We start from the raw sequence: 23,175 nt of genomic DNA on the forward strand, positions 1-23,175 counted from the left end.
AAAAACAGTGGATATCACTAAGTGTGGTGACAGGCAGAACAAGACTTCTGTTCATATGAGTGCAGGGTTAAAAATACAAATTAAAATAGAGTCGCTGATAGGCACAACAAAAATACTCTCACAATTAAAGCTTTGGGCCATTGGCCTCCGTCAACAATAGACACATACATGCGCGCGCGCGCCCACGCACAAAAAGGTGCGCGATGCGCGCGCGCACACACATACACGTACACAAACGCAACTCACACACACTACTGCACTCTCAGGCAACTGAAACTACACTGTGAGCAGCAGCAACAGTGCATGATGAGAGTGGCGACTGGGTGGGGGTAAGGAGGAGACTGGGGTAGGGAGGGGGAGGGATAGTATGGTACGGGTGGGGGACAGTGAAGTGGTGAAGGTTAGACAGAAGGCATGGGAGAGGACAGTGACTAACTAAGGTCACTGTCCTCACCCATCCAGCCCCTTCCCTGTTACCATTCCAGACCTACACAGCCATCATTTCACCACCACACCCAGTCTTTTTATTTCTCTCCTTTTCCACTACTCCCCCCCCCCCCCCACAAACTCTCCCCTGCCCTCCATCTAACCTGCAGCACTTCACTGTCCCCCACCCCCACCATACTATCACTCCCCCTCCCTACCCCAGCCTCCTCCTTATCCCCACCCAGTCACCACTCTCATCATGCACTGTTGCTGCTGCTCACAGTGTGGTTTCAGTTGCCTGAGACTGCAGTCATGTGTGTGAGTTGCGTTTGTTTGCGTGCGTGTGTGCGCACGCGCACCTTTGTGTGTGTGTGTGTGTGTGTGTGTGTGTGTGTGTGTGTGTGTGTGTGTGTGTGTGTGTGTGTGTTGTTCATGAAGGCCAATGGCCAAATGCTTTAATTGTAAGAGTCTTTTTGTTGGGCCTATCTGCGACTCAGCATCTCCATTATATGGTGAGTAGCAACTTTCCTTCTCATAATATTGTTACATTTCATCCTGGATTTTCCATTGTTCAAATTAAAACAGAGGTAAATTAGAATGTGACCTAATAATGAATAAGAAATAATAATGAATAAGAAAAGAGGAAGGCAGGTGAACAGTTACGAACAACATAGCGAATACATTATCACAACTGCGATAAGACACAGAGGCAAAACAAACAGTAGTACAAGTTTATGTGCCTATTAGATCTTTAGGCAACTGAATACTGAACACGGAAAGAAAGTACGATGAGATAAAAGAAATCATTAAGATAATTAAGGCCAACAAAAACTTAGTTCTGATGAGGGACTGGAAGTCAATAGTATGGAAAAGGAACAGAAGTTAAAACAGTAGGAGAAAGAGGGCTGGGGCAAAGGGGTGAAAGAGGAAACTACCTGGTAGAGTTTTGAACAGAACTTTAATCACTGCTAACATTTAGTTTAAGACTCACGGAACAAGACTTTATATGTGGAAATGTTCTAGAGGCACTAGAAAGTTTAAGATATATTATATAATGAGGTTACAATGAAATCCAGACCATTAGCTGCTTACAGGCAATGCGGACAGTTGAAAATATAGATTATATAATGGTAACACAGATTCAGAAACTAATTTTAATTGCAAACCAATCCCAAGAGCATATGCATATCTCACCATAATTTACTGGTCACGAACAGCAGATTAAAAATGAAGAAACTACAGAAAGGTAAGAAATTAATGAGACAGGACCGGGATAAGCTGAAAGAACCAGAAGTAGTTGAAAGTTTTAAAGGAAGCATTACGTCAACTAGCTATAAAGTATGTAGTTCGCACTGCTGAACATCTATTACGGTGGCTGTCTTTCAGGTTCTCTTCTACCTGCAAAGTGAATCAAAATAGGAATGCACTCACCACAGCGCAGATCAGTGTCCGCTTCCAATGTCTTCCATGGCAGGTGAATAAAATGAAGAGTCAATAGTTGAGAACAAACTAGCACTGGGGCTGAAATACACTGCTTTACCTCTGTTTAGGAGCACAAAATGTGCATTAGAATCCCCAGCAAGTGGTAATGGCCAGAAGAGTTGCCTAATTGCTAATTACAGCCGCAAGTAGGTCAAGAGGCGGGACACACACTGAGCCAATGACAACAGCTGCCACCTGGAAGCTGATTGTGGGACACGTGAGATGTGGCATGAGTGACTAACGAATAATGCCAACCTACCGTTAGCTCTGTCCTGCGAAGGTCATCCAGGAGTCTGAGTTCCTCCATATAAGTTTTGAATTCATTCATGTTCCACTGAGTTATGGAAGTCATCATTCAGCGACTGTTTTCTTTTCCACTGCCACGGTGAAGTGCAAAAGATGTTAGTTGAAAGGACAGTTGGGGGTTTTTACTTCCTGTGGGGGAACTCCTGCCCTTGCTACTGGAAAGTGATAGCACTCTGTGACCTCATGGTTTAAACATCATTCTAGGCACAGTGCAAGTATTTCTTTAAAAAGTGATGAAAATTGTCAGGCAGCGGGAGAAATGTATACCCCTACTGTAGCTCTGCCAGATAGCACACACACAACACTGCAGGTGCACAGCCTTGGCTGAAGGCACGTCAGTAAACAGGTAACATGGCACAATGTGATCATAACTTATAAGATAATTTCAATTTCCTTTGGTAGTTTCTCTGACAGTTGTTCACAGTTACTATTCACTCAAATTTTTAATTCATTTAATATCCACAATAATTAGCAGTTGCTTTTGCTGAATTGCCGAGGGGTAACGATGGAGATAAATATGAATGAATTTCTCATTGTTTTTTCTTTGCATATGCTTGCTAATAGCATCTGTCTTTGTTCAGGTTCCAGAGCTTCACAGTAATGTGGAATCCAATTAATATTTTCAACCCTATAAATACAGAATATGAAGAATGTGGTATGCAATTGAAATCATCTACTTATGAAACCTGTGTATCTGTTGCTTATTAGTTTTAATTTCTTCGACATTCATTCGAATGATGTCAACATTTCATTAGAAATCACGGAAACATTACAAGAAACAACAAATATCTCTGACGATTCCATGAATTGTGGTTTGAATGATGGCTGTTGCGCTAATTAAAGTCCAGAGCAAGAACACAGTACCTTCCTAGCCCAAAGAAAACATGGACAGTAATAAAAAGCTCTCAGTGACAGAGAAAAGGCTGTAAATCTTTTGCTTAAATGAAGGAGAGAGAAAATACTAAAGTTAAGCAGTGTCAAAAACGGGTTTCATTTTGTACAATCCGAACATGAATTTTATAAATGGATGAAAGATTTACATGAAGTATGAAATATGAATCAAAATTAAATTACCGAAGGATGTTCTACAGAACTGGAACTTCTGATCACAAGTGAGCTGAATATTACTGATTTCCAGGCTTCTTTGATCTAGTTAAACAGATTCAGGAAATCATATGGAAATGCAGGTCACAAAATTATGAAGGTTACTTCAAGTAAATGTGTAGAGGAAATGTCATTAATAGTTAATACTATACAGAAATCTGAAGCTGATGTGAAGACAAAGCTTCTTGTTATCCCCAAAAATGCTGTGTATATGTTTGGCAGCCAGGTTTAATCCAAGAACTGCAAGCAAACTGCACTTTATCATTTTGAGAGGGGTGTGGTGGGGTGGGGTGTGGGGGGTGGGGTGTGGGGTGGGGTTGGGGGAGGGAATCTTGCCTGTGCAGCTGATGAATGCTATGACACATTTGTATACAACAATGCCAGTGATAAGTATCAGTGGATTACTGGCAAATAACTACCAAAAATTTAGAAAAGGACTGTTTGGTTGCCAAAATCTTGTAATCCACAAAAGAAAGATACGGAAAAATGGAGAAATAATAATTTACAATACTGAATCAGAAATTTCTTCTTACCAGTTGTAGAAAATGAGTCATTGCTTTTGTTGGTCTCTGAGCTTGGACGTAACAAGACCTATCTTTAGAAGAACATTTAACAAGATAATAATAAGTTGTCTCTTCCTTCTCTATGAATAGATGATGAATGCAGCTAGCCGCTAACTTTGTGTAATGTCTTGTCTGTATAGACGTGTATCTGTTGCCTTTAAGATTCCTTCACCTTCACACATAAATCTATACAGTAAAGTAAGGGCCTCCCATTTGTTGGCTGACTTGCTGTAAGAGATCTTTACATTTATTATTACAGTTAAACACTGTATTCAGTCGGAGGAATCAATCGTGTGGACAATTTGTTCCTTTTACGAAAGATTGCGAATTCCAGATGTGTACGAAGCCTTTTTGGACGATTTAACACAGACTCAGTGATTGCAGGCTCTCTTCGACACAGCTGAAACTTCCCCACTAATTACAGGGCCAACGTGATCATCAAATGGTTCAGAAAAAAACTCTTTCGTTCATTCACTCCGGAACAAAAAGTCACAAACCTTATTTATGAAGGAAATTGTGTATTAAATCCATCTCCGTTACATGTCCAGATCTCCGGTGATTCCACGTCTTAATTATTTTCCGTTTACACTCTCTTTCTATTCAAACAAACCGCTAGTGGCACAAAAGTTAATTCGCTCGATTTAGCGAGAAGAAAATCAGAATATGTATCTCTCAGAAACACGTAAATCCCTCAATCCATACTCCAGAAGCTGTCCTACTTACCACTCTCTAACAACCATGGAGAATGCATATATGCATCTCTGTTATTTCAAAGAATAAACGCGCTAGAAAATACTTTGGCGTCGTCTAGCTGTCGCCGCATATGTTACGAGAAAATCAGATCAGATACTTTTCCAAAGTGAATGAATGTGGATGGTTTGATTGACAATGATTAACTGGTGCGTGGTAGAGGGTATTTTCTGTGGGGACATTACAAACAATAAAAAAAAACTACCAAAAATTTAGAAAAGGACTGTTTGGTTGCCAAAATCTTGTAATCCACAAAAGAAAGATACGGAAAAATGGAGAAATAATAATTTACAATATTTAATCAGAAACTTCTTCTTACCAGTTGTAGAAAATGAGTCATTGCTTTTGTTGGTCTCTGAGCTTGGACGTAACAAGACCTATCTTTAGAAGAACAATAAAAAGACTTAATATAATTCAGATTCCACCTGAAAGTGGAGCCTCGCTTGACGAGCACCTCCCATAACACGCAATTTGCATAACAAGCAAAACAAATTGTAAAAAAGATACACTTAACGAACGATGTTCCACATTAATGTTAATTATGATTTAGTGTGACATTACTAGCCGTTCACATGCGGTGGGGGAAACATTCAACAATATGAACATCTTTCATTGTCGGCAGTGGCATATGAACAATGTCTTTAGTATGTACTGCAGTCTGGGTTTAGCACTCTTTCTGCTACCGTATTAGTGCAGCTTGTGATCACACATTTTTCTAAACTTGTGTTCACAGAGAGTTTTTTTGTGCACAAGTTTTAATAACTTTTGTAGAAATGTCCCTGAAGATAAAGCTGCAAGAAGATGACCATAATAGATAGAAAATTACCTTAGAAATGAAACGTAAAATCATTTCAAAACATGAACATGGTGTGAGCGTTGCTGATTTAGCACACACGTATAATCAGTCTACATCAACTATTTGCATTATCCTCATGAACAAGGACAAGGTTAAGGAGCTATATGCTCCAAAGGGAGTGACAAGTGTTTTTAAACAACAGTTTCGTATTCTGGATGATGTCGAAAAGGTGTTCCTCATATGGATAAATGAAAAGCAATTGTAAGGTGAAACTATTAACGAAAACATCATTTGTGAGAAGGTGAGAATGATTTTCACTGACCTTGTTAAGAAGACATCAGGATCATCAACAGCCAAAGAAGTGTTTATGGGAGCTGTGGGTGGTTCAAGAAGTTTAAGAAAAGAACCAGCATCCACTGCGTTGTGAGCCACAGTGAAGCAGCAAGCCCCAACACAAAGGCAGCAGAGAACTTCAGCAGCAAATTCAAGATGCTTGTAGAGTCTGAGATTTATCTGCTACAACAGGTTTTTAATTGTGATGAGATGGATCTATTCCAGAAAAAGATGCCGAAGTGTACCTTTCCAACAGTAGAGAAGAATGCGTTGCCCAGTCACAAGCCAATGAAAGACCATCTCACACAGCTATGCTGTGCCAATACAAGTCACAATTTGAAAATCAAACTGGTGCTTTTTTACCATTCAGAAGCTTGTGAGCCTTCACATGATCTTTTTTGTTATTGGATCAATTAAGCGTTTCGTCCTTAGCTGGAAAACTATTTGCTGAAGCTGCCACTCCATGTCTTTCTTGTTCTGGACAACACTACTGGCCATTCTCCGAGCCTACAACACCACCTCCTGAAAGAATTTCAAATTCATCAAGGTCCAATTTCTGCCTCCCAACACCACTCTGTTACTCCACCCTATGGAACAGCAGATTATTTCTCACTTTACGAAGCGCTACAATAATGCACTCATTGAGCGTTGCTTTGAGTGACTGAAGCTACCCATCTCACTCTCAGGTAATTTTGGAAATATCACATCAACATCGTTGCCTGTGTCAAGATGATCGAAAAGATAAGGCATGGGAAGGGGTTACCAAGAGAACTCTCACTTCTGCTTGAAAGAAGCTCTGGTCAAAGTGCGTTGACAAATGTGACAGAGGCATTTGGAGCCTGTAGTCAACGAGATTGTGTCTCTGGCCAAGAGCATGGGATTAGAAGTTGATAACAATGATATTGATAAGCCTGTGAAAGACCACAGTCAAGAAATTACCACTGAACAGCTTCTGGAGTTGCAGTGTGTTTCACAGCAGGACGTTATGGAGAGGAGTTCTTCAGAGGAGGGGGAGGAGAAGGTGCTAACAGCAAAGCAGTAATGTTCTAGCACAGTAAGAGAAATGCTAAAAGCATGGTAATTGGTTACATCATACACTGAAAATCATCCCCACAATAAAGCAATGGCTACACGCACTACAAATTTATTTGACGATAATGCTGTGTCACATTTTCACTAACTGTTGAAGTGTCAGCAATAACAGATGACTGTTGATACTTGCTAGTAAAAAAGAATTAGTTATGTATCATGAATAATAAAGTACATAATACTGTATGTACAATTTTCTTTGAATAAATGGCATGAATAAACAAAAATTTTTGTACTTTTTCTGCGTGGAATGCATTATTGTATTTTAGATTAATTTATATGGGATAAACTATTTTGCTTAACGAATGTTTCACATTAAACGTATGATTCTGGGAAGATTTATGCTCGCTATGTGAGGATCCACTGTAGTGTGATTCAGCTTCTCAATAAAAACATTGTTCCGACACCGCAAAGCATTTTTCAGAAAAATGTCAGACAATATAACTTTCAATATCTCGTTTTCTTTTCAGGTTTATCAGCGGAACAGTATTGTTCAAGTTCAGCAACTTGTTAGTTGTCAATATGCATCACATTTTGCTAATTTGATCAAGAATGCCTAGTACGCAGCACAATATACAGAACAACAGATGACGACATCTTACTCCATTCTAGTTCTGTCTAAATAAAACTAGCAATTACTATAAAAAGCCTTGATGCATTCATTTTTCTTTTATCGGGTGTGCCTGGTGTAAGCAAAATGTTTGTTTCCATCATTCGATAGATGCTTTGCATTTTGGTAATGACTACAGGGAATAAACAAGGAACCGTTTCACTCTTAGCACAATATACACGATTCAAAAATTATCATAAGAACTGTGCTACAGGAATTGTTATACAATATGTCTTGTCAAAAAACTGAAGTCTGGATTGATAGAAATCGTCTACAATTAAGTTTATATAATGCCCTGATTTTCTTCCCTCTGCTGGTTACTTGTGTAACAAGTACATCTGCAACAGTTAAGCTGTCCATATGAACTGAAAGTTATCGAAAAAATTAATGATTTGAGAGGTTTTTGGTATGATTTATGAGCCTAAAATTTGTGTGTGTGCATTCTGGACTTTGCACTATGAGGTTCTACATTCTCTTGTCATGATTGCGTCTACTCATTCACCAATTCGTGAATTAGGAGGAAGGGTTTACAAACTGCTGTTCTCAGCATTCCTTATGTGGCAAAAATGTGCAACTCTAACATTTTTCTAAAAAAATACTTGCAGTGTGCCTTAGCATATAAAATTTTGACAATATTTTTCTTTCAGTGTAGGACGACGATGATTTTGGTTTGTGGAGCACTCAACGGCATGGTTATCAGTGCCCTCATTCGGTGTATTCTTACTGTGTGAAAAATTTCAGGGTATGTTTTGACATGTCGGATTAGACCATTTCCTTGTAAGATACGGTGCAAAGTATGTGTGAAATGCTGGACACTGCACTTCCTTGATGACTTTCTTAGACGCACCACATGGAACTCTCATTATCGCATTCAGTTCCTAAATTTTTCTTTCCCCAGCATGAACATGACAGTTCCTCATGGGATGATGACATGAACAACTGCTAAATTTTGGCAGAAATGTACAGGGTTCATTTGCTTCACATACTTTTGATCTCCACGTAACACACACACACACACACACACACACACACACACACACACACACAGCTTTCCTGTTACAATCAACATCTAATATGGTGGTGTAAGGGTTATAACTTCGTGACATATAAACCCAACTTTAATATACTCTGGTATAATGGGAGAGTTGAATGTTAAAATAAATTATGCAGATTTTTCTACTGTCTCATTTACTTCCTTCATAATGTTTTTCACCTCTATGACAACATTTGACCATTCTTCCTCTAATTCTTTGCGGTCAGCTTCCATTATAAAATCGAATGTGACTACCCCATTGTTGAAATTAAGGGTATTACACACTTCAGTTGCTATAGGACAGTTGCCCCCGCCCCCTCTTTTTATCCATAATAACTCTTGACACTTGCAGTGATGCACCTGTTTAGAGCAGTAGAGTGCCAATTTTAGAAGTTATCCGACTCCTTTCAAAGACCCAGCAACTGCTTCTTCATCTTTGCAGAAAGGGGAGATCTTTCCAAAGAATCTCTCTCTCTCTCTCTCTCTCTCTCTCTCTCTCTCTCTCTCTGGCAAACTTATATCCTGTTTCCAGAATGAGATTTTCACTCTGCAGCGGAGTGTGCACTGATATGAAACTTCCTGACAGATTAAAACTGTGTACCGGACCGAGACTCGAACACGGGACCTTTGCCTTTCACGAGCTACCCAAGCAAGACTCACGACCCGTCCTCACAGCTTATATGCTGTTGTTTTATTTATCACAATTTTTACTGTGTGTTTTCTCAGGAGGACTTTCCACTTGGTTGAGTGTTAGTCCTCCCTTTCTGCCGAGAGTTTGGGTTTAAGGTGTAAGGACAACTTTGGTCTCATGGGGTACTAAATATCGCTCAGATGGTCTTGCTTGCCTGGATAAGCCTCATACAATTTGGAGTGGAGTGGAATTGTTGCTCCAGGGGTTGCCCACTAGGAATTATCTTGTCTCAACTGTCAACCACCTTGCCAGACATGTAGCAACCCCCCCCCCCCCCCCCACACACACACACACCCCTCACTCCATAACAAACCCAGGCAGTTACGCCTGTTGAGGCATACAACACTCCACCACTGTCACACTTCACTGTGGCTGTTTATGCATGTCCAAGTTTAAAGTAATAAGAGGATTGGTAGCACTGATCAGCCTACAGCTTGGGAACCTCAGGGTTGCCAGGCCTGTACCCTGCAATTACTGGCTTGATCTATGAGGGAGGAATTGGGCAGACAGAGATTAGACTCACAGTACAGCCCAGAAAGTAGTACTGGAAATGCTCAGGACTCCACATTTGTCAGTCATGTACTCACAAATAAGTCGCAAGTGCCAATCACACAGCAGAGTTGGAAATTACAGCAACAACAGAACAACTGATGACAAATATGTTCACTACATTCGTTCCTTTGGTTGTTACAGGAGAAACAAGAGGAAATATACAACCTGCAGTTTTCACTGTCTCTACCTTTTTCCACTTAACAGTCGGCCCGCTACAGTTTCTGATACTGGTAATTAAGTGTCAATTACCATGGCCCACATTTTTCTCTCTTCTTAATCAACACATTTTTTACTTACAGTTAATATAAAAAAAAAGGAATTACTACTTACAATGAAGTTCTGCGGGTGGTTAGGACACATCCAAGTTCCTGAGGGTAATGATGTAAGAGGTGGATCCAAGCAGTCTTGATGAAACAGAAGGGGGCAGTAATCACATGCTATTAACGGTGCTTTCCGGCAGCTTCTGTAACATTTAATAACAAATATTTCAGAATTTATAATACAAGTTGCAGGAAGCTACAAAGATATACTCCCTTGTAAATGAATTCAAATACATAGTAACTGTTGCTGTTCTGTAGCAATCAAATTTATCAAAGTGAAAAAACACAATATATTTACTACCATATTTGCTTTAAAAATAAATAAATAAATAAATACAAATTTCTGCTCTAAGTGATTCTGTTTTCCAATTCTTGGGTTAGTAGACCACTTGTGTTATAACCTATCGTGACTTGTGAATCAATACTTTAGTATTTAAAAGTTCAATTTTGTGGGTGAGGAAAGGTCACACAGAGCTTTCTCCTGGACCTGCAGTAATGAAAAATGTTAAATTAACATAAAACACATCAGATACTGAGAATTTGCTTCTACAAAAAATTTGAAGAATACTGAATGTGAACTTGAAGAAACAAAGCCAAATTGTATGAAAATTATTCAAGTACGACAAAGAAACCCTGAACTGGTGACAGAATATACCATGTCTTACACAGATTTTACAGTTACAATACATTGCTAAAGATTATAAATAGTTAGAATGTAGTTATTCAATTGAATTGAATTTACTTGTGAGACTTCAAATAACCAACAGAATTTATTGACTGCAGGAAGTTTTTACTATGGAAATAAGAACTACATTGCAATGATGTTGAGTTTTGTATTAGTATTTTATTGACCAGTCTTGATCACTACAGAATGGTCTAGAAAAATGTAGTCATTCTTTGACAATCAATGTTAACATAACAAAATGACATACCATTACAATTTTTGCACAGGGGGGAAGATAATTTTACGTGTTCAAAGTAACACCCATTAGCAGCCAAACAACATCCGACACCACTGACCTGTAGATTGAACTATGGCTATCAGTGTTGCTGGTGTGATACCCATTAGCAGCCAAACAATGCCGATACCACTGATCTGTAGATTGAACTATGGCTATCAGTGTTGCTGGTGTGATAGTTGCACAAGATACCTCAAATGTTTCTTGTAGCTCGTTCAGTATAGCTAGCTTCTGCTGATGACCTTCAAGATCCCCTATATGTAGAAGTCAAGAAGTGTAAGGTCGTCTGGAGGCCGTGGTGGGTACTCAATAGTTATTCTTTGACCTGTCAATTGTACATGTAGATTTTCAAACAAGTAGGCTCTGACATCTCCATGGTAGTGTGAGAGAGTGACAAATTGTAAGTAAAATCTTTCACTTCCATACACCTCTCACATAGCAGGTTAAACCAATGTTTGAAGGATATGAAGATACGCCTCACCGGTTACGGTATCTTCAAAGAAGAATGTGCCAATCAAATCAAGCTATGACAGACCGCACCACACATTTACACCCAGCAGATTAACTCATTTGTCCACGTGAACTTGAGGATTTTCAGTAGCCCAGTACACACAGTTGTGGCCATTTATAGTACTGTTCAATTTGAATTACGCCTCATCAGGCAAGATAACCATCCCTGCAAGCCATTCATCCTCACAAAGCAAAACCCTCAAACTACTTGGTGTACTCCATACTTCAATCCAGGCCACCCTTTGTTCACAGTGTGCAACAATATTAGAATGTACATTTTCCATTTTGCAATCTTCAGAATTAGCTGTACATTTTATCAGCTTAACCTGCTTTTGCGTGCACCCTGCTTCACAGATTTTTGAGGTGACCCAGTAAAATGTTGCCACATAGCAGCAATGGAAGCTGGACTACTTGATGTTTTTGGTCAGCCAGACCTTTCCTTATGCACATCCAGAATAGTTCCATCGGCTTCAAATTTATCCTGAATACGATAAATTGTTGTATGTGTTGGAGGCTGAGTTCTATATACATAACGCTATTGCCACTGTACCTCCATCACGTTATCCTACTTTCTGTACCACTTCAATAAGACCTTGTGTTGCTCAGATGACAATCTTACTTCATTCATTGTTGCACTGTAATCTGCTGGAAAATGTGGGCGAAGATCTGTTGGGAAAACAATGGACTATGCTACCATGCAAATGTAATGTCATTCTGTTCCAAAGATATTAACTAACAAACAGTGTCTAAATTTTTATGGACCCCTATGTATATACAAAACTGGACTGCTACTTTTTAATACTATTGGTATTTTCTTTATGCCCACTCACTATGGTGATAGCTTAAAAAAGCAGTACGGTCTACAGTATTAACACACACTCAAAAATATTGAATAGTAACATTGTATTAGATCTTTATCAAGATACTGAATCAGTATATGATAATGATTTATTGAAATTCTGTGTTAAGACCAACAATGAATTACTCTATCAGATCCTGATAAGCATTGGGATATTCATTTGATTAATGTCACATTAGAAACTGTTAAACTAACAAAATAGCATTTTTCTAAGACTGAAAAAATATATTACGAAGTAAAAGATCTGTCCAGCACACTAAAAGAGACTAAAACTGAAGTGTGACAGGGGACTGTAAGCCATCACAGAGTAATGGAAGAGAAGGAAATATGGTACAAGAACATGCACTGGAATAAGGGAACAAAAGGTAAAACTGTCTGATTAAATTTTTCACAGAACACAATTTGACCATTGTGAACTTAGGAATCATAGGGGCGGGGGAGGGGGGGGGGAGGGGGGGGGACAGACATCTAGAAACATTGAAATGTTCCAGTTAGATAATATAATGGTAGAACAATAATTTACTAACCAAGTTGTAAGCTACAAAACATTTTCAGGAGCAGATAAGGATGCAAGCTGTTATTTATTGGTTATAAAATGCAGAGATCAGTTGAAAGAAATGCAAAAATTTTGGAGATTAAGGAGATTGGATATGGAGAATCTCAAACAGTTTTTGAGAATTTCAAGGGGGACATTGGGCAACAACTAACTGAAACAGAGAAAAGGAATACTATAGAAGATGAACAGGTAGCTTTGAGGGATGAAATAATGAGGGTAGCAGCAGAAAAAACTACGTAAAAAGACAAGGTCAGGCAGAAATCCTTGGATAGCACAAGGGATATTAGATAAACAGAGAAAATATTTTTTAAAATAAATAAAAAAAAAACACAGTGTTTGCAAACTGACAAAGATTGAATGCTAAGTTGTGGAAGCTAGTATGACCATTGGTAAGGGAGATGCCACTTCCCTGAAAATTAAAGAAACCTTTGGAGAAAAGACAAGTGTCTGTATGAACATCAAGACTGCAGATGACAAGCCAATACCAAGCAAAGAAGAAGAGAAGGCTGAAAGGTGGAAGGAATATGTCTACATAAATCACGGATATTTTATGAGGTAGTGGATGAATATGAAACAGGTGATGCAATACTGAGAGAATAATTGAAGAGGACTGAAAAACCTGAATTGAAACAAGACACATGGAGTAGACAATATTCCATCATAATTAACAACAACCTCAGAAGAACCAACCATGAAAAAACTGTTACACCTAGCATGAAAGGTAATGTGACAAGCAAAATATCATCAGACTTCAAGAAGACTTCCATTACCACAGAATGCAGGTACTGACAGGTGTGAGTATTATCTCATCATCAATTTAATAAGTCTTAAATGTAAAATACTGAGAACTATTACTTACTGAAGAATGGAAAGAGCGGTAAAAACCAACGGGGGGATCAAATGAGATTTTGAAGAAGAGAGATTAAAAATAAATAGAAAAAACGGACAATGGTGACTGGAACACACTCCCTGGGGATATAAGATCATGGATAGAATACATACAATGAAAGATTATCCACAACCTGTATAGAAACCAGGCTATTGTGCCAAGATTTGATTGACATGAAAAGAAGCAGTAATTGAGAAATGAGTGAGACAAGGTTGTGCCCATGTTATTCAAGCTGTACATCGTCCCAAGCTGTATATCGTCCAAACACTACAGTACACCGAAATTTGGAAAGGAAACCTAGTTGAGGAGGAAACGAACAGCAACAAAAGTAAAACTAGGGCAAGGAAGTGTAATCAAATTAAATCAGCTGATGTTGAATGAACTGGATGATGTAGTGAGATAATGAAGGTAAAGGATAAGTTCTGTATTCTTTTTTTTTGGGGGGGGGGGGGGTGACATAACTGAGGGTGGCAGAAGTAAAGAGGATAGAAATTGCAGTCTGACAATAGCGCAAAAAAGGTTTCTGAAAAGATGAATATTGCAACATTTGATCTAAATTTAAGTGAAAAGAAGTATTTCTTGAACGTGTTTGTCTTGCATGTAGCTGGAAGTTCACACAAAAATGGTGCCACAGAAGAATGCTGGAGATTAGTTAGTTTTATTGGATAACTAACGAAGATGTACTTAAGGGGCTCCGGAAAGGCTCAAAATCATGAAAAGTTCAATTTTTACTTTTTTGCGTTTTCTGAATCTGCAGACTATTACCTTTTAATAGATATATAATTTATTCAATTCCGAAGACTACAACTATTTTTAAATTTTTTTTGAAATGTGTTCTACATGGGCGTGACCCACTGTGGCGCTGTTAAACTGCTGTCAAATGGTGTTATTATTAACGTCTGTGTTCATCAGGTACATTTTAGTGATGTGAGATAAAGTATGTGTTGTGGCTAACCTGTGATGGTTCAATATATATCGCTGGTGTGATTGTCGATTGTTTCATGTTTATTTACTCTGTCGTTATCTCGAAAATATTCGTAATTAATTCTGTTTCTTGAGTCTCTGTTTTGTTGAAGTATAATAATGAGTAAAAGTAAAGTTATTAGAAATCCTCTGAAGGCTTTTAAGAAAAGGAGAAATGTTGGAAAGCCAAAGGTATGTGTTATTACTGTAAACAATAAAGACGATGAAAATCCCCAACATAGCTTGTGTCCCAAAGAAGAAGACAGTTGGTGTAAATATAACAAAGGATTGCTAACTGGTGAAGTGTACACTCATAAGCATAGTCTGCCTCATGCAATAATGGAGGTGATAAAACCTATTTTCAGAGACTTAGCAGCACCTGAACTGTTGAAAAAGTGTATTCACGGAAAAACTCAAAACCCCAATGAAAGTGTAAATAGTGTTATATGGTCGAGAATCCCCAAGACTGTATTTGTTGGAATAGAAACACTTCACTTTGGTGTGTATGATGCTGTTGCGACTTTCAATGATGGCAACATTGTAAGGTGCAAGGTATTTAGAAATATGGGAATGAAGATAGGTTCTAACATGGTACGAGCGATGCTTGCTTTAGACAAGGATCGCCTTCGGGCTGCAGACAGGGCTGTAAAGAGTCTAGAAATACAAGCAAGAGTAAACAGGAGGAGGAACAAGAGGAAGCTGGAGGAGGAGTTTGCAGAGGATGAAGATAATCCATCCTATGGATCTGGAATGCACTAAAAAGTTAATCCAATCTTTGTCGCTCGATTCCCAAACCTTTTATTTTCTCATACTAATTACATGTTTTCTAAGGATCTTCCAAACATATTTGTTTCAAACTTTCAGTAAATGTTACACAGTACCTTCTGCATAATTTAACACAGCCTTTTTCCACAAAACTGTATATTTTTGAATATATAAATAAAAAATTGCAAAAAAATGTTGTGAATTTTCATTACAATTGAAAAAAAATCATCTTTAATAACTGAACTAAAATTTTGTAAAAACCCCGTGTTAAGTTGTAGCCCATATTCCAATAAATAATCTGTAAAAAGTTCAACTTCCTACCTCAAATAGTTTGTGAGGAAAGATGTAATTTATAAGCGTTATTTTAACATTGCAAGTATATGGCGTTCCGGAGCCCCTTAATCAAACTGGGTATAAAAAACCATGGCACAACTTGATTTTTAAACAAGGCTTGGGTTGATGGGACACATACCAAGACATCAATGAATAGTCAATTAAGTAACAGAAAGATAGGTGAAAAGTACAAACTGTCAAGGGAGACTAAAGCTTGAAAAAAGTGAGCAGGTTTAAACGGATAGAGGGTGCAATAGTTAAGCAAATATGAAAAAAACCTTGCACAGGAGAGACCAGCGTCGAGATTTGCAGAAAATCAGACTTAGGACAAATGATGAATTCAAAGAAGCATTAAATGTCATTATTTTCAAATGAATTCAAAGAAGCATTAAAATTACAGCATGTCATTATTTTCAAAAATGCAACTACTATCTGTCTTGCTGTGTAAAACGACATGACAGTTTCCTGTCCCATTCTTGGAATTGTATGTTCTGGGACGATGAATAGAGATATGTGAGCAATTGAAAAACAGTCTGAAAACTATGACATCATCATTAGAAAATATTGCTGATTTATAGTTATGCCTTAAGTAGCTATTTTTGGCCCTGGGTTTTTTGTTCCTGTAGAAAAACTTAAAATCTAAAGCTGAGCTGAAAGCCTGATTTTTATTTATGCACCAACTGACAGCTCAATGTCTCTCTACACATTGAATGGTTGCCTTTCTTCATTTAACAATTTTTATCTTCAAGACATTGGTTTAACATGTTCACAAAGTACTTGAGATATAAATATCAATACAAAAGCTACAGTTTATTACATATAACCAACTCCTCCTAGTACAACGAAAGTTATTTCAGAGGGTCTTAGCACCTGGTCTAATGCCCTGTCACATTTCCTAGTGAATAATTTCCTGATCTGCATACACTTGTGTCCTAAAAGCAGAATAAACAATGAGTCATCAACCAATTCATCATATTCTGTCCCACCAGAAACCTTATGCAGTTAAACAAAATGTAACAATGGAAAATCCAGGTTGGAATGTAACAATACTGTGAAAAGGAAAGTTGCCACTCATCACATAGTGAAGAGTCTAAGACGCAGATAGGCACAACAAAAAGACTGTCACAAATAATAGCTTTCGGCCAGTAAGGCCTTCGTCAGAATTAGATGGCAAACACATATACACACTCACGAAAATGCAACTCAACACACACGACTGCAGTCTCAGGCAACAGAGTCCACACTGCGAGCAGCAGCACTGGTACATGATGGGAGCGGCTGGGTGGCGGTAAGGAGGAGGCTGGAGGGGGAGGGATAGTAGGGTACGTGTGGCGGACAGTGACATGCTGTTGGGGAGTGCGGAGGTACGAGATGGAAAGAGAGTAGGGCAGCTATGTGCAGTCAGGAGGTTAGATGGAGGGAGCGGAGAGGTGAAGAGAGGGGGGGGGGGGGGTCAGGGGGGTGGGATAGCGGAAAAAGAGAGAAGTAAAAAGACTGCTTGTGATTGAGGAATGAGGACTGTGTAGTGCTGGAATGGGAATGGAGAAGGGGTTGGATGGGAGAGGACAATGATTAACGAAAGTTGAGGCCAGGAGGGTTACTGGAATATAGGATATGTTGCAGGGAGCATTCCCACCTGCGCAATTCAGAAAAGCTGGTGTTGGTGGGAAGGATCCATATGGCACAGGCTGTGAAGCAGTCATTGAAATGAAGGATGTCATGTTTGGCGGCGTGTCAGCAACAGGATGGTCCACTTGTTTCTTGGCCGCAGTTTGTCGGTGGCCATTCCTGCGGACAGACAGCTTGTTGGTTGTCACGCCCACATAGAATGCAGCACAGTGGTTACAGCTTAGCTTGTGGATCACATGACTGGTCTCACAGGTAGCCCTGCCTTTGATGGGATAGGTGATGTTAGTGACCCGACGGTAGCATGTGATGGTGGGAGGATGTATAGGACACATCTTGCATCTAGGTCAGCCATGAGGTAAGGGGGTTGGGAGCATGGGTTGTGTAGAGATGGACGAGTATGTTTGTAGGTTCAGTGGCCATCGGAATACCACTGTGGAAGGAGTGGAAAGGATGGTGGGCAGAACATTTCTCATTTCAGGGCATAGCGAGATGTAGTCGAAACCCTGGCGGAGAATGTAATTCAGTTGCTCCAGTCCCAGGTGGTACTAAGATACAAGGGGAATGCTCCTCTGTGGCTTTATGGTGGGACTTTGTGAGATGGTGAGAAACTGGAAAGATAAGGCACAGGAGATTTGTTTTTGTACAAGGTTGGGAGGATAATTACAGCATGTTAAGGCTTCAGTGAGGCCCTCAGTATATTTTGAGAGGGACCGCTCGTCATTGCAGATACAACAACCACAGGTGACTAGGCTGTATGGAAAGGACTTCTAGGTATAAAACGGGTAGTAGGTGTCAAAATGTAGTATTTTCTGCAGACAATTACTTATTAAACCTGGCACTGATGATCTCAACCATGGTAAATTTGCAACTATAGAACATGTACAAAATGAACATGATAAAGAACTTTACTATTGTTGTTGTAAATCTTAACACTGATTTATTGGAGACTTACTTTCGACACTCAAAACATGATCTAACAGGTAGTGGCACGAGACCATTGTCCAACTCATATGGCTTCTTCTTCACAGAGGAGGTTCTGCGTAAATTAATTCTATTTGCTCCTGGGCCTACAGGAAAATGGAACATATTTTAGAATCTTACTAAATACACAAGTTAATTATCTACATTAAATTAACAACAATTTTTTCTCATTTTAGTTTATGGCTAGCTGTGACAGAGACCACACATGATGAAAACTACGAAGTTGCTATTAATAAATGACCAACAGGGAACTAGCTATACATAACATTAGGAAAAGGATAGATTGCTACTTACTGTACAGATGATTCACTGAGTTGCAAACAGGTACAACAAAAAGACTATTACAAATTACAGCTTTTGGCCAAAGCCTGCTTCCACAAAGAAAACACACACACACACACACACACACACACACACACACACACGACTGCTACCACTGGCATCTACAACCAGAAAACTGGGAACTGGCTGCATTTCCTTATATTATGGGGAGCAATGCGACTTCTATGGAAAGTGGCGTTGGTGAAAGGGGGTGAAGGGTGGAAGGTGGGGGTGTAAGTTACAAAAATATTTCCCATATGGATGCTGTAGATTTAGTTACTGAACTAACAAATTCTGTTAACTGTAGAATCTTGGAATATCCCAAGTTTTGTAATTAATCTTGCAAAGTAGAAAACTATGTAGTCAAACACACAAAAAAATCTAATACTTTTAGCAAATACTATTTCTATAATTGCTTTGAACCTAAACTATCATTTTCAAGCCATATGAAAGAATACAATGACACTTCCATAAGCATCATTTAGGAAGGCAACAGAGAAGTGCCTAACTACCAGAAAATAAGACTCTGATCAAACAATGGCACATTCAGGATAGAATGTACAATATTATGAGAAGGAACGTTGGTACTCACCATATAGCGGAGATGCTGAGTCGCAGATAGGCACAACAAAAAGACTCTCACAATTAAAACTTTCGGCCATTAAGGCCTTCATCGATACCCCCCCCCCCCCACACACACACACGTGATTGCAGCCTCAGGCAACTGAAACCAGACTGGTGAGAGTCTTTTTGTTGTGCCTACCTATCTGCGACTCGGCATCTCCGCTATATGGAAAATAAGACTTATTTTTTTCCCTTCCAAAATAGGCCCAAGAACTGAATGTGACATATCTTGGCAGCAAGTTAGGATAGGTACCTATAAGCTCCATTTCTTCAACATTTCTGTTTTGGATTAAAGCAATTAATTGTTAGCTTCCTCGTGAATTTTTGAGTATTCCACCTGTACAGAGTTCAGTGAATGCATATGTGCCTTCATTAAGAGTTGTCATATTGTTCATTCAAGCTTCAATTATTGTTGTGTTTAGTGTGGGTATCCATTTGTGTCATACCTATGTTGTGGTTTTATTTGCAAACTGTGGCTGAAAATCAGAATTGCAGTACTATTGCAATTTAAGCTGCAAGTGATTGCATATGCTAAAGAGCATGGAAACAAGGCTGCAGAAAGGCATTTTGGGTCATCTCCCAATTGTATAAACAATAAGAACTTGGTGGAATCAGGACGATTTTTTAAAGAAAGCACCTCACAGTAAACATAATCTGGTAAGTGGAACTGATAAATGGCCAAAACTTAAAGTGAACTCAATACTTGGTTTTTCAAGAACAGACAACCAAGAATTTTAGTTTCTACAAAAATTATCATTCATCAACCGAAAGCAGTATCCACAATCCAAGGGATCACCAACTTCACTGCATCAACATCATAGTGTTCAAGATTTATGAATAGATACAGGCTTTGTATGCCAACCAAGACATCGTGCCGACTTCAAGAGAGAGACTTGTTTGTTTCAAGAATGTGGTGACTGCCCTGGAAAGTGAGGACTATCTTTACAGACATTTGTCCTGGAAGATGTAGCAGATAACTCTGCAGAAATTACACATGCAACATGGTAGGAAAATAAACTAATTAAAAAAACTGCTGCCTTTGACAGTTTCGTTGATGAACTTGGTAAATGGTCAGTGAAAGCAGTAACACACCATCAGCATCTGAAGAAACTGCAACAACATAACATTGTAGAAGTGAAAGGTTGTGTAAAGGCTGAAGAACTATGTTTAGTCCTTTACTGTGATTTTGCTGATGACCGGTCTGTAATTCTCCCACAAGAAGTACAAGTGTATCACTGGAGTAATGACCAGATTTCAATTTTTACAGGAGTGACATATTTTCAAAACAAGACCACAAGTGTTGCAGATTTAAGTGATGACACAGGACATGACTCGGCACATGCTTTGCTATCAATGCGCAAAATTCTTCTACTGCAAACAGGGGCACAGAAGATCATCATTATTTCTGATGGTAATCCTAGTCATTTTAAAAACTGTTACCAGCTGTTTGAATTGAGTAAGTCACTTGTGCCAACTGACTGGGTATACAGTGCTACTGGTCATAGGAAATGGCTTTGTGATTGTGTATAAGGCCTGCTGAAGCACCTGCTACAATCAATCTTTCCAAACCAGCAATTCAGAATGCTGAGGATTTTACGAGAGTCACGAAATCTTACACTTCCACAGCCCTCATCGTTTTGTCCAAAGAGGAAATCGAAGAATTCCATGAGCAAAAAAAGAAGAATGGTCCAAATAAACCACTCCTGCGAAAGGAATTCAGAAGACACGTTTTTGGACTCAAAGTGATGGGCAAACTCATATCGCATGAACTTAAAAGTGCAAGAAAGAAGAAATTTAATTCGTTCAGCCAACACCTCAGAAACATCAGGATAATATTCAGATTCACAACCTGAGAAGGTTTTTTTTATGGTTTGTGTGTGTGTGTGTGTGTGTGTGTGTGTGTGTGTGTGTGTGTGTGTGGGTGTGTGTTTGTTACTGTGACTGGTGGATTGCAGTGATTATAGACACTAGTTATGAGTTAAACAAAATTGTTGTGAACTTTATGCTACCACATGGACCAGCTGCTGGATATAGGTTTCCAGCTGCAGGACAGCAACAACACCATCAGTGCTCACTTCCTGTTCACAATGTTATGAAGATTAAGTGCTCCAGTTCCTATTGGTTCAATAGGAAGGCACCACTCTATACCAAAGGAAGATACTGAAGCAGTGGAACATATTTTTAGTTCATTGGCTGGCTAATTTCAGTACAAAACTGAGTGCACAGAAGTTGTATAAATTGAAACTTTTAGACTTTGGACCTTTTACATACATTTTGGAACCATTTAAAATGCTTGAAAATGAGTCTCTTACTGATCTTCCAAAACTAAAATTATGTTACATAAGGCTGGTTTTGATTTTTATGAGCCTGTTATGTGATAATAAAACAGGTTTTATGTATGGCAAAAATTTCAATTGTTTATAAAGCCTGTTCAACCTAAAAGTGGAAGCTCTCCTTTTTAGGCGATGTAGAACTTCATGGTACTATTCAACAGAAAAAAAAAGATCAAAATTTTATGGATTCGCATTTAAAAATAAACCATAAATTATTAAAAAAGTTCAGAATGCTATAGTAGAACTTTGACAGCTAAGTCCAAATGGGAGATTTCTTTGTAATTATAAAGCAATTATTTTTCAAATAAAAAAAAAAACAACAAAATATCTAGAACTGTTCCAGAGATACAGCATTTTAAATTTTTTTCCAAACTTCACACCTTCAATGTGGTACACGCAGTGTCATCTTTGAAGGGCTGTATCTTGGAACATAAATTTTTTTGGAGAAAACAAAAAAATATGTGTTCCTTACTTAGTCCTTCATTTTAACATGTGCTAAATTCAATAACATCTGAGACTATGAAGATAAGATTTTTTTCCTAGCCTACCTGAATTGATATGGACTACGCCTATATTATTATTTTGCATTGAGCCACTGGGGAACATGGGCCCCTTGTACTGAAATGAGAAAACATCACTGAGGAGCCTCTGAAAATTTGTGGATCGAGGTCAGACTTTTCTCATTTAAACTTTCAATTTTTGTGCTAAAAACACCATGGCCAGTTTTCTCCATTCTTATGAGTCACCTAAAACCACGCATCAACTTACATGAAATAAATGCATTACCAAAATACAATATGTGCAACAGGGGGAAAGTGTACAGGTATTCATTAGTATTCATTAGTAATTTCCCCCCCCCCCCCCAAGCAGACTGTTCCATGCCACATTTCAATAACAAAAATCTATGTCACAACACACATAAAAAAAACACTAAAAAATTACTGTAAGCTAATGCTCACTTTTCTATGACCTGGAACAAAAACTAGGCAGGCTTATTACGCTACAAGTCAATTATAGTGTATTGAACATTATATTCAATGTATTGATAGTGAAATCTCACATTTTATATGACATACACATTTAATTTCTGTTTGCAAATTAGTAAAGTGCCTGGCTCTGAAAAGTGAAGATGTCACCACTATTTCAGTAGCAAGTTTAGTATTGGAGTAATTAGTTTATACTCCTGCTCCACCAGGTCAATAGTAAATGCTGTATGTACAATACTAAACGATAAAAATTCTGCTACTTTCTTTTCGATGCAGAAAATGAAGTGTTAAAACATATTGCCCCAAAACTTCTTTTAACCAAGTCGCAAGCCAAGCACTTTAGTTTAGATGAATTAAAGAATGAAAGGTTAGGACGTTTGGGCAATACTGAAGAATGGGATACAACTCGTTG

At 38.6% G+C, this 23,175-nt stretch overlaps 1 protein-coding gene across 1 annotated transcript in view; it reads right to left on the bottom strand.

Annotated features, from left to right (window-relative positions):
• Positions 1-23,175, bottom strand: part of LOC126203616 (PHD finger protein 12) — a 73,928-nt gene that overhangs the window by 45,462 nt on the left and 5,291 nt on the right. Inside the window, exons 6-7 of the mRNA XM_049937982.1 lie at positions 18,471-18,585; positions 10,066-10,198 (exon numbers count right to left, since the gene is read on the bottom strand). Coding sequence (XP_049793939.1) covers positions 10,066-10,198; positions 18,471-18,585 — 248 coding nt within the window. The remainder of the gene's footprint in view (positions 1-10,065; positions 10,199-18,470; positions 18,586-23,175) is intronic.

This window comes from Schistocerca nitens, chromosome 9, assembly GCF_023898315.1.
Source record: "Schistocerca nitens isolate TAMUIC-IGC-003100 chromosome 9, iqSchNite1.1, whole genome shotgun sequence".
Taxonomy (NCBI): domain Eukaryota; kingdom Metazoa; phylum Arthropoda; class Insecta; order Orthoptera; family Acrididae; genus Schistocerca; species Schistocerca nitens.